The 15,370-nt window shown below is 56.9% G+C and overlaps 1 protein-coding gene across 2 annotated transcripts in view; it reads left to right on the top strand.

Moving 5' to 3' along the window:
• SLC22A23 (solute carrier family 22 member 23) overlaps window positions 1-15,370 on the top strand; it is a 132,127-nt gene that overhangs the window by 103,752 nt on the left and 13,005 nt on the right. For both annotated transcript variants that reach the window (XM_065913365.1, XM_065913366.1), the window contains exons 5-7: window positions 9,930-10,057; window positions 14,653-14,755; window positions 14,954-15,186. In XM_065913365.1, the coding sequence (XP_065769437.1) occupies window positions 9,930-10,057; window positions 14,653-14,755; window positions 14,954-15,186 (464 nt within the window). The remainder of the gene's footprint in view (window positions 1-9,929; window positions 10,058-14,652; window positions 14,756-14,953; window positions 15,187-15,370) is intronic.

Below are 15,370 nucleotides of genomic sequence, written 5' to 3' on the forward strand. Positions count from 1 at the left end.
GGCCCAAAAAGCAGTAAACGAGCCAGTGACACACTGCCTAATAAGCAGCACGAGGAGAAGTGGGTCAAAGTCACAGGAAGAAGGAACTTGGGGTAGCCTCTCTGAGGAAATGAGCCTTGCTGAGATTAAGTGATCAGAAAGAGGAGATCGAAATAGGTTCTGGGTGGAGACGTGTTCCTGGCAGATGAGGAGAGCTGGGCAGAAGCTGACTCCGTGCGGCGGGCAGGGCTGTGGCCTCTGGGTGTCGGGGTCGTGTGGGAGGGTCTGAGGGCTGAGCGTGCTCTGGGGGGCGGCTGTATTGGGGGGTCCAGGCGTGCGCTCACTGAGCTGGTTGGGGAGAGTGCGGGGTGCATGACCAGGAAGGTGTGCACTGTCAGGAAGGTGTGCATGACCAGGAAGGTGTGCACGGTCAGGAAGGTGTGCATGACCAGGAAGGTGTGCGCGGTCAGGAAGGTGTGCGTGATCAGGAATGTGTGCACGGTCAGGAAGGTGTGCACGACCAGGAAGGTGTGCATGACCAGGAAGGTGTGCGTGATCAGGAATGTGTGCACGACCAGGAAGGTGTGCACGACCAGGAAGGTGTGCATGATCAGGAAGGTGTGCACTGTCAGGAAGGTGTGCACGGTCAGGAAAGGTGTGCATGACCAGGAAGGTGTGCATGACCAGGAAGGTATGCGCGGTCAGGAAGGTGTGCATGATCAGGAACGTGTGCACGGTCAGGAACGTGTGCACTGTCAGGAAGGTGTGCATGACCAGAAAGGTGTGCGCGGTCAGGAAGGTGTGCATGACCAGGAAGGTGTGCACGGTCAGGAAGCTGTGTGCGGTCAGGAAGGTGTGCATGATCAGGAACGTGTGCACAGAGACATGGCCTTGGCTGGCCCCGGGGAGTCTCCCTGAAGAGAGTGACCGGAGCTGCGGAGGTGCTAGCGAAGGCCGTCTGCGTGGCATCTGACCTCAGGGCTGGGGGGAGATCCAGGAGGAAGGGTTCCCAGAGATGGTGGAGATGCTCCGTCACACTCCCCAAATGTTGCTGCTCGCTGTCGCCCCCTGAAGAGCCTCTCTGCAGGAGCCAAGCCCCCGGGATGGTTTGTGAGCAGGAGCGTGGGCATGTCTGCCCGGGGTGCGCTGAGGGCGCTGTGTGTGTGTCTGTCACTCAGTTGTGTCTGACCCTGCGCGACCCCTGGACTGTAGCCCACCAGGCTGCTCTGTCCATGGGAGTCTCCAGGCAAGAAGACTGGAGTGGGCTGCCATTTCCTTCTCCAGGGGATCTCCTCCACCCAGGGGTCGAACCTGAGTCTCTTGCATCTCCTGCATTGGCAGGCGGATTCTTTACCACTAGCGCAGCAATTCAGCGAGGTCCCCGGCGAGGCCGCTGGTGAGACAGCGCACCCAGGCTTATTCAGGGAGCACGCCACTGTACGCACACACACACTCTCCCGCTGCGTGGAAGAGCAGCTTGTCATGGAGGGGAGCCTCAGGTGCCTCCCACGAGGAAGGTGCAGCATCAGGTGTGGCGACTTGAACGTGTCTTCAAGTTTTCAGGAAGCGCTTTTCTGGAGATCAGTCTTAGGCTCCTGTATGCAAGGCTGTGTTAACCTGATATTCTCGGATTAGGTCCAAGATGGTGGTTAGTGGGATTACCCCTGGTTTTAGCTGGAAAGACCAGGACATCAAAAAGCTTCTGTAAAAACACTCAAAAGTGTGGAGAGCCATTAAAAGCTGGTTTTCGACCATCAGTGGTTCTCAGAGAGCAGGCTGGGCCAGCACTACCACGGGGCCTCACCCCAGACCGCCTGGGTCTGGATGTCCAAGGGTGGTTCGGGAAGCCTTCCAGGGAGGCTGTCGGCTCGAGTCCCGGGGGCTGCTGCATGCCGGGCTGCCCCGTGAGAAGGAGCACCCAGCCGTCTGCTTACGGGACGAGGGGCCTGGTCCAACGAAGATGCTGACAAGGTGTGAGAGGGGACACGTGTCGGCTGAGGACAGCACACTCTGCTTGCAGGAAGGGGTTCTTGGTTCTGCCCGGCGTGAAGCAGGTGCCATCCGTGAGGGTCTGCAAGATGCCACGCGGGGCCTGCTGCCCAGCGCAGTTCCTGTGGGTCATCTCAGATGGTGGAAGTCATAGGCATTCCTGGAACCCATAGAAGACACAAAGGCCTCGGCACGGAATCCAGCGATTTTATCTGTGCTGTGAGAACGTACCCTCACACGCAGGCACGTCTGGGAGTCTCCAGCTGTGGCCCCTGGTGGCAGCTGCGGGGACGGCAAGGTCCCACCTTGCTCTCCTGTCCCGGCACCCGTGTGGCCCTCACCCCGCAGGGAACCTGGGCGTGGTCTCCCTTCACGACCCCCAGGCTCCCAGCCAAGCCCCTGCATCGAGCGGGGCCTCCCTGAGACTCGCCTGATGGATGCGTGGCGTGAGCTGCCTTGAGAAGGTTTCAAGACGCGTGAAGGTACGGGATCATCGACCGAGCACTGCGCAGTCAGCGAGACCGCGGGACGCGTCCAGAGAGCAGGAAGGGAGTCAACCCCGCGGGAACACGGAGGCCTGAGAGGAGGCTCTCCACGCCCTGGGAGCAGCGAGAACAAGCAGTCTGTCCATTCCTCAGAGGGAAGATGAACCTTGACACCACGGCCATCCGAGCGGGCTGGCCTGAGGACTCTCTGGGGGAGGAGAAGCACTTAAACCCCTCGGGCACGTGGTATGTGCTAAAAGCAATCTTAATTTTTTAAAATTTCAAGAAACAAGCCGTTGTAAAACATTTGAAGGGCCTCATGTTAAATAAATATCCCGAAAAACATTATTAACAATTCCAATAGATAAGCGCTCCTAAATATTATTTGGCTCTTTTAAATATGGTCAGAACTATTCTGACCAGAATAATACTGATTTTTAACATTTCTTGAGGGTCTGCTCTGAGTCAGATGCTGCCCGGCACTTTCTACAACTCTGACCCTCTGGAGGAGGTTCCAGGGCAGATGGAGAAACTGAGGCAGAGAGCGATTGGCCCAGCTCTGGCCTGCCGGCTGAGGTCAAGGCCCGCAGTGATTCCCGAGCCGGCACGAGGACCGTACATGAGCATCCCAGCGTTTGTTCGTCTTGCCCACTCACACCAGGGGACAGAACACCTTCCTGCGTCCAGATAAAGTTTATGTCAGTGTGATTGTGTGTCTGTGTGTTAGTTGCTCAGTCGTGTCTGACTCTTCGTGACCCCCTGGACTGTAGCCCGCCAGGCTCCTCTGTCCATGGGATTCTCCAGGCAGGAATACTGGAATGGATTGTCATTCCCTTCTGCAGAGGATCTTCCCAACCCAGGGATAAAACCCTGGTCTCCTGCACTACAGGCAGATTCTTTACAACAGGGGGTCGAAATAACACCATGCAGACGTAAAACAAGGGCCTCAGGACGCCCTGGGCGCCAGGACAGAAACCCAGTTCAGCTACAGCGTCCCCAGAGGTCAAGCCCCACAGGACAACGTTTTCCTCCCAGGAAAGTGGAAGAAGTGAGTCATAAAAGACCTGTCGCCTCTGGGAGCTTGATTGACTCTGCAGGTTGTCAGATTGTTAATTTAAGGAGAGTTTCAGGACACTTGCAACAACAACAACAAAAAATGTTTTAGTCAAATCCTATGTGTGTGCTCAGCCATGTCCGACTCTCTTGACCCCACGGACTGTAGCCCCCCAAGCTCCTCTGTCCATGGGATTTCCCAGGCAAGAACACTGGAGTGGGTTGCCATCTCCTTCTCCAGGAAGTCATCCTGGCCCAGGGACTGAACCCGCCACATCTCTTGCATCTCCTGCATTATTGGCGGATGGATTCTTTACCACTGCGCCACCTGGGAGGCCCATCAAATCCTATGTATGTGTGTGAAAGTCACTCAGTCGTATCTGACTCTTTGCAACCCCATGGACTATACAGTCCTGAATTCTTCAGGCCAGAATACTGGACTGGGCAGCTCTTCCTTTTTCCAGGGGATCTTCCCAACCCAGAGATTGAACCCAGATCTCCCACATTGCAGGCAGATTCTTTACCGTCTGAGCCACCAGGGAAGTTCCATAAAATCCTGGTTGTTTACAAATTATCTGGATGGGGAAGGTTAGGTAATATTGACAAAGGTGAACACAGAAACAAAAGCGGAAGCCCGATGTCAGTCGTAAGCATCTGATGAACAGATCAGAATGCTCTCTAAATTGGGGTTTGGGGGATTTGCTGATGGGTGGAATTTTCAGGAGCCCTCAGGCTAGAGGCAGCCCCATTTTTGCCTTCTGAGTAGGCAGAGATTATGTAAAATAATAGGAAGCCCTGCAGTCAACTGAAACATTTCCAAGTAGATGTGGAGGGAAGCTGCCAGTCGGAAGCAAGGCACCGCCGCAGGGTCTGACCCCAGAGCCACACCATGGCCCAGGGCCTGACCTCTGCTCCAGTATTGCGCTCCGATACCCTGCCCACCGCGGGGAAGCCAGGGGTCGCTTAAGACCAGCTTGAGAATCTCGGAGCCTGGAGACCAGGCCGCGCCCAGGCCGTGTGCATGCACACGTGTGTTGTGTGCAGGTATGTGTGTGTGTCGTGTGCACATGGGTGTCGTGGGAGTGGCAGGGTGGAGCGGTTGGCGGCGGCAGAAATTAGGGAAGTGGCCTGGTGACAGGTGTGCAGGGAGAACAGCTAAGTGCCTGCCCGGCTGGCAACTGGCAGGAGTCCCCGGACGAACGGAGTGGCCGGGTCCCAGCCTCTATCGGTCACTGAAGGCCCTCTGGCAAAGCCCACAACAGCCCCACACGAGCGGGCGGTCCTGGCAGGAGACGGGAGGTCTCACCGGTCCTTGTGGCTACTCCTTTGGGGTCGGCCAAGGTGTGACACAACGGGCCACCTCCCAGAGCCGGGTCTGAGGTCACGGCGAACCATCAGGGTTCCATTTGTGGCCTCGATGATCATCCCGAGGGGTTCGGGACTGCAGCCACAGGCCAGGGTCGGGGGGGTTGTGAGGGGCTGCTCCCCGGGGGACCGAGAAGCTCCATGTAACAGGCGACTGGTTCAGAGGAACCGATGGAATTCCAGTTAGAAAAAGAAGCGCACGGAGGCTTTGCTGCTTCTGCCCACTCACCTCCTCAGGTCGTTTCTCAGCATCACATTTTATTTTTATCGTTGGCAAAAATGCCAGATTAACTCCCCTACAATATTACATTTGAATGCCCACGTGTCCTATCGCTTTCTGCGGCCTGATCACCTCTCCCGTGAATCAATTAGTAAAAGGAGCTGAAAGAAGGGAGTCCAAGGAAGTGGAGGAAATGAGCCCAGATGAATTCCCAGTAACCCCTGTCTCAAGCGGGAACTGAGGAGCGTTTTAAATGTATCCCAGCCGTTCCACGCTGCGGTCCATTCAGAGCTGCCGAACCTTTAAAAGGCCAGCTGCGAAGGCGTCTTAGGGACTGACTCCACCCGTCCTGGCGGCACCTAAAGCAGCCTTGGAGCATGGGTTCCGTGCGCTGTGCGAGCAGCACCTTTTTTAGAAAGAGGCAACAGTCGCCACGAGCCCCTTGAAATACATTAGAATGTTGGGGCGGGGGGAGCCTTGGTGTCATGACACACCCCACCCCATTCCACAGATGGGGAAACAGAGGCCTGGGGGCGAGGCGACTTTGCCCAAGGTCACAAAACTGGTCTGTGAGCCTGCACCTCCTGATAAATCCCCCCACAATTTTGCCTAAGTGAAAGAATTCTGGAGCTTAGGTGTCCATCATGTTGCAAACCAATAAAGGTGCTGCGTTCCAAATTTTTGTAACCTATCAGCTCGTGGGATGCAATTGAATTATGAAAGAATTCCTTGTGCTACAGAAATTTACCGGAAGGGTTCATTGAGGCTTAACCATCCTGAGAGCCAAATTTTCTTTAATTTTGTACTTGTCCCTTCTCCCTAACTTACTAAATTTAGCTGAAATCATGAACTTGACTTTTTTTTAAAAGAGCTAATTCATATCCATTTGCTCTGCCCTGAATTGAGCCTCCTTACCTAATTTTTTCAATACCAAACAGAACGAAAAATTCAGGTGAAACTTATCTACTGGAACTAAGTGTATATTTTTATAAGAGCTTTGACTCAAAGACTTAGAATATCCTTCCAACTGGTGTTTAATTCTAGTCTTTGATTTTTTTTTTTTTTTTCCATTTTGAGAGCCTTTTCAGAATGTCATATGTGTGATGCTTGGTAATACTCCAGAGCTAGAATCACCTCTCTAAATCAAAGCGCCCTTAGAACAACCATCTATGACCCTTTTCTCAGCCACATTCAGGGAAACCATCCGCAAAGCCTTTCACGCTCTGCCCCTCCGTCCTCACTGGTTTGCGTGTTCCTCCCTGTGGCCGGTTGATCGTGTTCAGGTCAGGTTTCCCCCAGAGTGTGGTGATGTCGCTGTCAGCAGGCCTGTCACCCAAAACTGAGTGCCTCGGAATCACAGACAGAACAACTCGAGGAGAGAGTTAATCTTACAGAGTGTCAGCAATCAGCCTTACTTCCATACTTTCTTTGTGGGTAAATGTTCCAGTTCAGTGATTTGAAGAGAGACGAGCTCTAGATGCAGACCCTTGCCAGGACCAGGTGTCATGTGGATGAGCAGGAAGGCAGCGTGCATGGCGTCCAGTGGGACAGAAGCATACTTGGCTTTATTGTTAAACGTTAAGAAGAAAACGTCAGCGTCATGGTATTATGCAAGGATCACAGTGTTAAGTTTTAATTTCTGAGGGATATTTCAGGCGATGGGGACGCAGAACAGACCATGAGTGCAAGTCTGACTTGCTGCTGCTGCTTGTCTAGTGGCTCAGTCCGGTCTGACTCATCTGCGACCCCACGGACTGTAGCCACCTCCGTCCTCTGTCCGTGGGATCCTCCAGGCAGGAATACTGGAGTGGTTGCCGTTTTAGTGTCGGCCCCACGCGTGAGTCCCGCAGCAGACGTGGGCTCCAGCCGCCCACTACGCTCTTAAATTTTTGTTGAAAATGATGGATATCCTGAGGCTCAGCTACATTCCTGCCAGACCCTGGGCCACTGGCCGGCTTTTTAATTTCCATGGTGTTATTACATTATGTACTTGTCGGGAGACATTTCATTAAGTTCCCATAATGTGGCCGCACCACACATCACCCAGGCTGGAGCAGCCGTCCTGGGCTTTCTCACCGGCGGACGGCTCAGCACGTCCTTTGTGACCACAGCAGATTGAAACACCCGGGAGGGGATGGGCACCGCGGCATCTGGAGGGCCCGAGGGGGCGTCGCTGGACCAGTGTCTGCCTCCCATCCCCCATCATCGGAGCACCATCCCCGCACTTGGGCTGGGCGTCTTTGCTGTGACCCCCGAGGTTCTGATCATGGGTCCTGGGTCGGGGTGCCTGGGCTCTGACCCAGCTCTGCCTTTAACCCCCCGGAATCTGGACGATGTCCCTGAACTTTGTTCACCTGAGTCTTCCCATCTGTGCAGTAGGGAGAATGTTACTTCCACATAACAGGCTTGAAAGGCTTAAACACACGGGAAACGTGTGTCCGGAGGCCTAGTGAGTGTAGACCCGGTCGTGGGGAGGTGGTTTGCAGTGCTGTCTGCCCCTGGAGATGGGTCGTGTGGCTAAGAGTCTGCCTGTCACCTGTGCCCAGGTCTCCTGGGAGAGCAGTTTCTTACTTGGGTTCATTCTGGTCCGAGGGCCGCTGCTCCCCCATAACCTCAGGGGCCCCCCTCCCTGGGCCCTGCCCCTCTCCTCTCATCTCTCCTCTTGGACCCAGGGTTCTGGTTGTGCCAGCTTGCAGAACACAGACTGTTTTCTCAAAGTGATTTTAAAAAATTAAGAATCAATGAAACAAGACTGCAGCTCTGCCACTACCCTCCTCTCAACCCCTATGTGTTTGTAAATGTGTATATATATGTAATACGCACATGTTTATATATACATATACATGTAACATTCACATTTGTAAAATATATACAAGGTTTGTCATAGGTAAGGAAAAATCCTGAGAGAGTCACAAAATATTTAGAATCAAATCTCAGCAAGAACTCCTTATCAAAAGTTGTAAAGTGTAGCTAAAATGGTAGGTGGAATTTTGAAGTCCAAAATGCACATATTAGAAAAGAAGAATTAAAGTTAATGATCTATGTGTCTCTCTCAAGAAATAAGAACGTGACACTAAACTCAAATAAATCAGAAAGATGGATGGGAGAGAGTATTGAGAGCTATAAGAGTGGGCATTTGTATTAGGCTATTTCATTACAAAGAAAAGCTCTGATAAAATATGGCAAGATGTTAATGTCTATGTAATATGATTCTGACTGTTTCTGTTTGCTGGACATACATTATTCAAAGTTAATTTGTAAAAGGTAAAGGCCAGTAAAACATTAACTTTTATTATTTAAAAAAAATCTGTACCTCCAGTTTGGAACCTGTGTTTTATCAGCTTTTTGGGGGGCTCCCAGGGGAAAAGACGTGGGGCTTCCCAAGCCCAGCTTCTGGCTCGGACCATGCCTTCCTGGGGAGGACCCTCCTGCAGCCTGGTGGGAGGGGGGCTCTTTGACTCTTGGTGACAACCCAGGCCGCCCAGCTCAGATTAACACTCACAGAGCAGCCCAGTGTACCCAATGTACCGCTGACGTCAGCTGTTTCTGCAGAATACATCATGAACATTTAGAAACTTGGTTTTTCTTCAGACAAGCAAGGGGATGACAGCTGTTGCATCATGAGTGATGTGACTCTGTCAGAGTCAGCTTTTCTGGCTTCTGGCTGACTCTAACTGGAGTCTCCCCAGAGCTGGCAGGGCAGGTGCCAGGCAGCAGCAAAGATAACTGCTTATCAGCATCGGTCATGCTTCCCGGACACGCTGCAAGCGACAGGGGACACGGGGACACCGGAGCGCGGGCCGCAGGGGCTGTGCTGTCGTCCCCAGCCCCGACTCCCAGCTTCGGCGTCCCCCGCCCAGGAGCGCCGCCAGCCTCAGAGTCAAGTCCTGGGGACACAGCCCGCCCCTGAGGAAGGGGCAGTGGCTGGTTTATGAAGAGACCTCGCGGCCTGCAGGCAAAGTGTAAAATATCGGCTGTTTGGGCTTTTACAGAAAAAGCACGCTGACCCCTGCCCCAAACAGGCACGTTGTTCTCTTCGGCCGACTTGCAAATGTCGTTATAAACGTGAAGTTACAACATGCACTGAGAATAAGACACGACTTTGGGAGGTTTTTTCCTCCCACTGGGAATCCTCATCAGATTTCATCCTAAACAGTAACCAGCAAGGAGTCTGTTGCCAATAACCCTTGAAAACCATCCTCTCAGGGAGCAGTTCCGGGCATGAGCAGCAAGGTGAAAACAGTTCTGCGGGGGAGGCCCGGGAAAGCGCCTGTCAGATTGCTAGGATGGGGGCATTTTTTAAAACTTAAAGCCATTCTGTGAACATTTGTTTTTTGAAACAGATCTGTCCATAGGATTTCCCAGGCAAGAATGCTGGAGCGGGTGGCCATTTCCTCCTCCGGGGGATCTTCCCGACCCAGGGGGCAAACCCAAGTCTCCTGCATTCTTTACCGTCTGAGCCACCAGGGAAGCCCCGGTTTTGAGACAAACTATCACAAAAGCAGCCCGTCCGTGAGTTGCCGGAACGGACTTTAGAGGCACAGCGTTGTGCTCAACAGCCTACATGGGTTTCTTGACACAGCTGGGAGGATGCTGCTCCTTTCTGCCATATTTTAAAAATTGCGTCGTTTATACTTTCTAAAGAAAACTAGGAAAATCCAGGGCCACAGTCTTCTTTTGGCCGGCGGCACTACCCGAGTCGTGAGCACCCACTGGCCTCCCCAGCTCACGGACAGAAACCCAGACGGACCTGCCTGGACGCTCCCAGCCCCCGACAGAGTGTCTCCTCACCCCACACGATGCAAAGACCCTCACCTGTTCCCCCCGTCTCTCTGCAGGATCTTCCCCGAGTCCCTGCGGTGGCTCATGGCCACCCACCAGTTTGAGTCGGCAAAGAAGCTGATCCTGCACTTCACGCAGAAGAACCGCATGAGTCCCGAGAGTGACATCAAAGGCGTGATGCCCGGTGAGCACGTCTTCCCTTCAGCCCTGAGGCCCCACCAGGCGTGGGGGACCCGCCAGCCACCCCTCCAGGACAGGGAGTCACCCCACAACACGCCCTGCATGGGCCCCACTCTGCCAGGCAGCGGCCCCAGCCAGCGGTCTCACTTCCTGTGATGGTCAGTCCCCAGCTCAACAAGGAACGTGATCGGGCCCAAGTCTGGAGGGAGGCGTGACCTTCCGTGCCCCTGCTCCTCGGGGGAAACTCGAGGCTTAGCCGGCGCCTGGCACTCAGCCTTGCCTGCCTGCCTGCCTGGTGGCGTCAGCAGATGCTGGCCTGGGGGTGGCCCTGGTCCCCGAGCCATCTCTCCCAAGCAGGACCTTCAGGCAGCTACCCCGTTGTCTGTATCTGTCAGGACCTATCGACTGGGTGTCGGAAGAAGCAGGAAAGTTCAGGTCCGTAGAATTTATCAGGAATGTCAGCACAGGCTGGGCCAGACGCGTGGCGTCACCAGGAGGTGTTGTAGCCCAGACTCCTGGGCCCCTCCCGGCAGGCAGCCCCGAGCTCTGGTCCAGTAGACCTTGGAGGGAGCCCTGAACGCTGTGTTCAGCAAGCCCTGAAGTGAGCGGCGCGTGCTGAGGCTTTCCACAGCAGTTCTGTGCAGGCTGCTGTGACTGTGCCGTTTGCAGCTGAGGGGGCCGAGGCACAGAGAGGCTGAGCGTCTTGCCGGGGGTCACACAGCTAGTGAGCAGGAGCCCTGGGACGTGGGCCCTGCAAGCCCAGCGGCAGCGGCTTCGGTGCTGCCGCAGGAGAGGGGGTGGACGCAGGCCCGGCGGGGCGGAGGGCCGGGTGGACCGCGCGCCTCTCGGGCCGCGTCTGCTCCTCGCGCAGGGTCCGGCCCTCATCCCAGCCTTGCCCAAGCCCGGCCATCAGCACGTCAGCGCTCTTAAGTCAAAGTGCCTTGTCTCCGGCGTTTTGTCACCTCCTCTGCTGCTTCTGGGTTAGAACCCGTCTGGGAGGAGCTTGTTGTCTGCATCCTCATTGCACGGATTCATTTCCCTCCTGTTTTTGGAAGGCGGTGCTCACTCTTTTCCCGCTTCCCTGCCCGGGAGTTGGTGGTGCTGGGTTCAGCCCGGGGCCCCGGGGCACGCAGCTGTCCCCGTCCCTGGGTCTCCCTCTGCGGCAGCACCCGGGGACGGTGGCTGTCCGAGCTCCAGACCCACGCCCTGCACTGCCTGGGTGGACGCTCCTCCCCAGCATCTAATCCAGGCCCCTCCCGGCTTCTCTCCAGCCCTGACTCCACCCCCGCCACGCGGGGCTGAGCCGCTCTTCGTGCGTTTGACCCCCCTCAGAACCTGTTCTGTCAATCCGATCACCCCCCTCTACCTCTGGGGAAGGGGCCCCAAGAGGCTGGGGCTGGGGCAGGGCTCCCCACCCCCAGCGTTCCCTCCTTGGCAGGAGCCCCCTGGCCTCTTCCGCGTGAGCCGGGTCGGGGAAGTCCCATCGCCCTGCAGCAGGCCCTCTCTGCGCAGCCTGACGCTGAGGGGAGCGTCCTGGCCAGGTCGTTAGGGTGAGGCTCTGAGGTTCGAGGGTCCCCACATCAGGCCAGGGGCTTTGCCTGAGCCCTGCTCGGTAACAGAGCGTAGACCCGGCCCCGGGTGGCTCGCTCTGTCTTGTCCGTCTGTCCTGGACCCCTGGTGAGGAGCAGGTCCCCGTGTCAGGCCCCCTCCTTGCCCCCAGCGACCCGCCTCTGACCCTCTGCATAAGCTTCCTGCTCCTGCGGGGTCCTCAGGCTGGCTGGAGCCTCGCGGACCGAGAGGCCACCTCAGGGGTCAGCGGGGGTCCCCCAGGCCCAGGAAGGAGTCCCTGCGCTGGCTGGGGAGAAGCTGGGACGGTCTGGGTCAGCCGAGCCTGGGGCCAGGGAGGCGGCTGCACCCAGGGGGCCAGGCAGCCCCGCGACTTCTGTCTGGTCGTTATTCCGTCCCTTCATCAGACGGGAAGCCTCAGCCCGAGGGTGAGAGCTGGGGTTCCGTCAGTCCCCTCACCCCTCCAGGTGAGGACAGCTATCACCTGTCCGGCCAGGGCCGGCTCCCCGGTGGCCCATTGCGGGGAGCAGGGCAGAGAGGGGGCGCGTGCGGAGCAGGGGAGGCCTGGAGCCCCAGAGGCCCGACTTAGCCTTCGTCTTGGAATCTCAAGTCTGGCTCCAAGAGGTTGGAAGAGGCGCAGGGAGAGGGGAGGCGTCATGGGTCCCTGTCGACTCATGGGTGCTCAGAGCCTGTTCTCCATGCCCCTTGTCCCTCCTATTCCCCCACGTGAGGACCTCAGGGAGCCCCGAGATTTCTGGAGAGACCGAAAGGCCTCTGGTGTCCATCCCGAGGGCCTCCCCGCTGGGTTTCCTCCCAGAACAGACCTGGGAAGTTCTGCGTTGTTGTTGACAGGCCCGGGACGCGCAAGACACCAGCGGCCCTGACGGGTCAATGGGATTCCACCCAGAATAACGCAGCTACCTCTGCAGACTACAGTCAACTTGGGCTCCAGAGTTTAATGCTTAAAAAAAAAGAAAACTCAGGTCATAATTACAATTGCTACAGCTTCTTAACAACCTCTATTTCATATACCAGAAAGTATCAGGAATTCAGTTTGGGCCACAGTACAAAAAAAATTTTAATCTATACAGCTGTCCTAATGGACGTCTAGTTTTTCTTCTTGGAAGATTTCCACGGTGAGCAAGTGTGGAACCTGTGATAGCAGGTTCATGAGCAGTTTTACAACAGTGAGGATACTCGTATCGTTGGATCGGCGTTATGTGTTCGGAGCACATTTCCATGCTCTTTAAAAGTCTTCTAGTGTTGTGACCGTGGGGAAAGTGTGTCTGTGACGCCCATGAGCCTGTTTCTGCAGAGGGGACGATAAAGGCCAGGAGGACCTGTGGATGGACGGCTGGATGCCCAGCTGTCCCCGCTGAGGCACAGGCCGCCAGGTCTGGGCCTGAACAGTGAGAAGGAAGAAGGTTCTGGAGACTCAGGGGGCTGATCCCGCGGATGTAGGCGCGGTCCCCCTTCTCCCTTCTGGGCCCCAGGTGGTGGTGCTGATCCGGACTTTTTTCTTTTTTGGCTGCACTGGATCTCCCGTGCAGTGCAAGGCTTTCAGCAGCTGTGGGACGCCGGCTTCATTGCCCCGTAGCCTGTGGGCTCTTGGTTTCTCAACCAGGAATCGAACCCACGTCCCCTGCATTGGAAGGCATATTCCTAACCACTGGGTCACCAGGGAAGTCCCCAAACATTTTTAAAAGAGAAAACCTCCTAAGCCCTTGTGGTTAAGCAGCCTCTTTTCCCCCCCAGCTGTCACTAGTGAGGTGGTGACCCTCTCCCGTGGATGGCAGGGAGGGGGCAGGGCGTCCCGGGGTCAGAGTGGGCCTAGGACGTTCAGGAGGGGCACACGCCCCCAAGACCCCGTCTCCCGAGAGAGCTGCCACTCCCAGGCCCCTCCAGAGGCGACCCCGCTTCCCCCAGGCCTTCGCACCCACCGCGGGCTTTATTTTTAGTGCACTTGTTTAGGATTCATCTCAAGTTTATGGTAAAGCTGCAGAGACAGAATTCTGAAACCTCCCCATCAGTCTCCCGGTTGTAACGTCCCAGGTCCTCTGACTGTGTCACGGCTGGGAAACCTCACGGCTGTTGTGCGGGCAGCCCAGCTGTAGCCCGGACCTGACATCCCCACCGAGGGCTGCCCAGGACCCCACCAGGACTACCCACTCCTCAGGCCCCCAGCCGCCTCTGGTCGGCGCACTTTCAGTCTTTACTCACTTCCCCAGCTTCAGCAGTCCTGCTTGCTTAAGTCTCCTTTTCCTTTTCTGGCCCCTGAAAAGGGTGTCGTTGTGGCTGTTCAGTCGCTCAGTCGAGTCAGACTCTGCGACCCCATGGACGCACACCAGGCTTCCCTGTCCATCACTAACTCCCAGAGCTTGCTCAAACTCAAGTCCATCGTGTCGGTGATGCCATCCAACCATGTCATCCTGTCCTCCCCTTCTCCTGCCTTCCATCTTTCCCAGCATCAGGATCTTTTCCAATGAGTCAGGTCTTCACAGCAGGTAGCCAAGTATTGGAGTTTCAGCTTCAGCATCAGTCCTTGCAATGAATATTCAGGACTGATTTCCTTTAGGATGGAGTGGTTGGATCTCCTGGTCCATTTGGCCACTTCTCTTTCTAAGATGCGGGCACTGTACCTGCCCAGTTTGTTGTGCCCTGGGGACCAGGGCAGCGCGTGCGTCTCCCAGTCCTTAAGCAGAGGGAGATGCAGACCAATCAGACTCCGCGAGGAGGAGAACCCTGGGCAGGGAACCCTGCCCGAGCCTAACCAGGGCCTCAGCGCCCGCCAGCAGCGCCTGCAGACAGAGCCCACTCGGGTGACTGCTTCGTGCATCCTGCTGTCTCTGGAAAAGGCCCGTTTCCCTGCAGCCCCTGCTGCACCTGCAAAGACAGTGTTCTGCCCCAGAGCCAGGCCCTCCCCCGCCTTAGCGGAAACCGCTCTCCTCCTGACGCCGCAGTTGACGCCCGGCCTGTCGGTGGGGCCCCCTGCCGGCCGGCCGGCCAGTGTGGCTCACGAGCCGTTCCCCGCAGAGCTGGAGAAGGAGCTGTCCCGGAGGCCCAGGAAGGTCTGCATCGTGAAGGTGGTGGGGACCCGGAACCTGTGGAAGAACATCGTGGTGCTGTGCGTGAACTCGTGAGTGCGGGGGCCGGGCGGCGGCGGGCGGGGCGCCCAGGAGCGGCGCGGGCCGGTGAGCCGAGGAGCCGCCCGAGCCTCTGGAGGGAACCGTGCTGGCGGACACGGACCCCAGCCTCGGGAAAGCGGGGCGCACCGGGAGCACCCCCGCGCGGCCCGCCCCCGGGACCCCGTGGCCCACGCGCCGTGTGCCCACAGGCTGACCGGCTTCGGGATCCACCACTGCTTCGCCCGCAGCATGATGGGCCACGAGGTGAAGGTGCCGCTGCTCGAGGACTTCTACGCCGACTACTACGCGGCGGCCGGCATCGCGCTGGCGTCCTGCCTGGCCATGTGCCTGGCGGTGCGCGTCCTGGGCCGCCGGGGCGGCCTGCTGCTCTTCATGATCCTCACCGCCCTGGCCTCGCTCCTGCAGCTCGGGCTGCTCAACCGTGAGTGGGCCGGGCCGGGGGCGGGCGGCCGGCGGGGGCCAGCGGCGGGCAGGACCAGGGTCACGGGGGTGGGGTGGGGCGATACCCAGGGGCCCCGCTATCCTCCCAGAACCCCTGCACTGAGCGGCTGCAGGATGAGCTTCCCTTAGAACGCGCGCGGCCACTGCCCCTAGGGTGTGGGCTC

This window comes from Muntiacus reevesi, chromosome 20, assembly GCF_963930625.1.
Source record: "Muntiacus reevesi chromosome 20, mMunRee1.1, whole genome shotgun sequence".
NCBI lineage: Eukaryota > Metazoa > Chordata > Mammalia > Artiodactyla > Cervidae > Muntiacus > Muntiacus reevesi.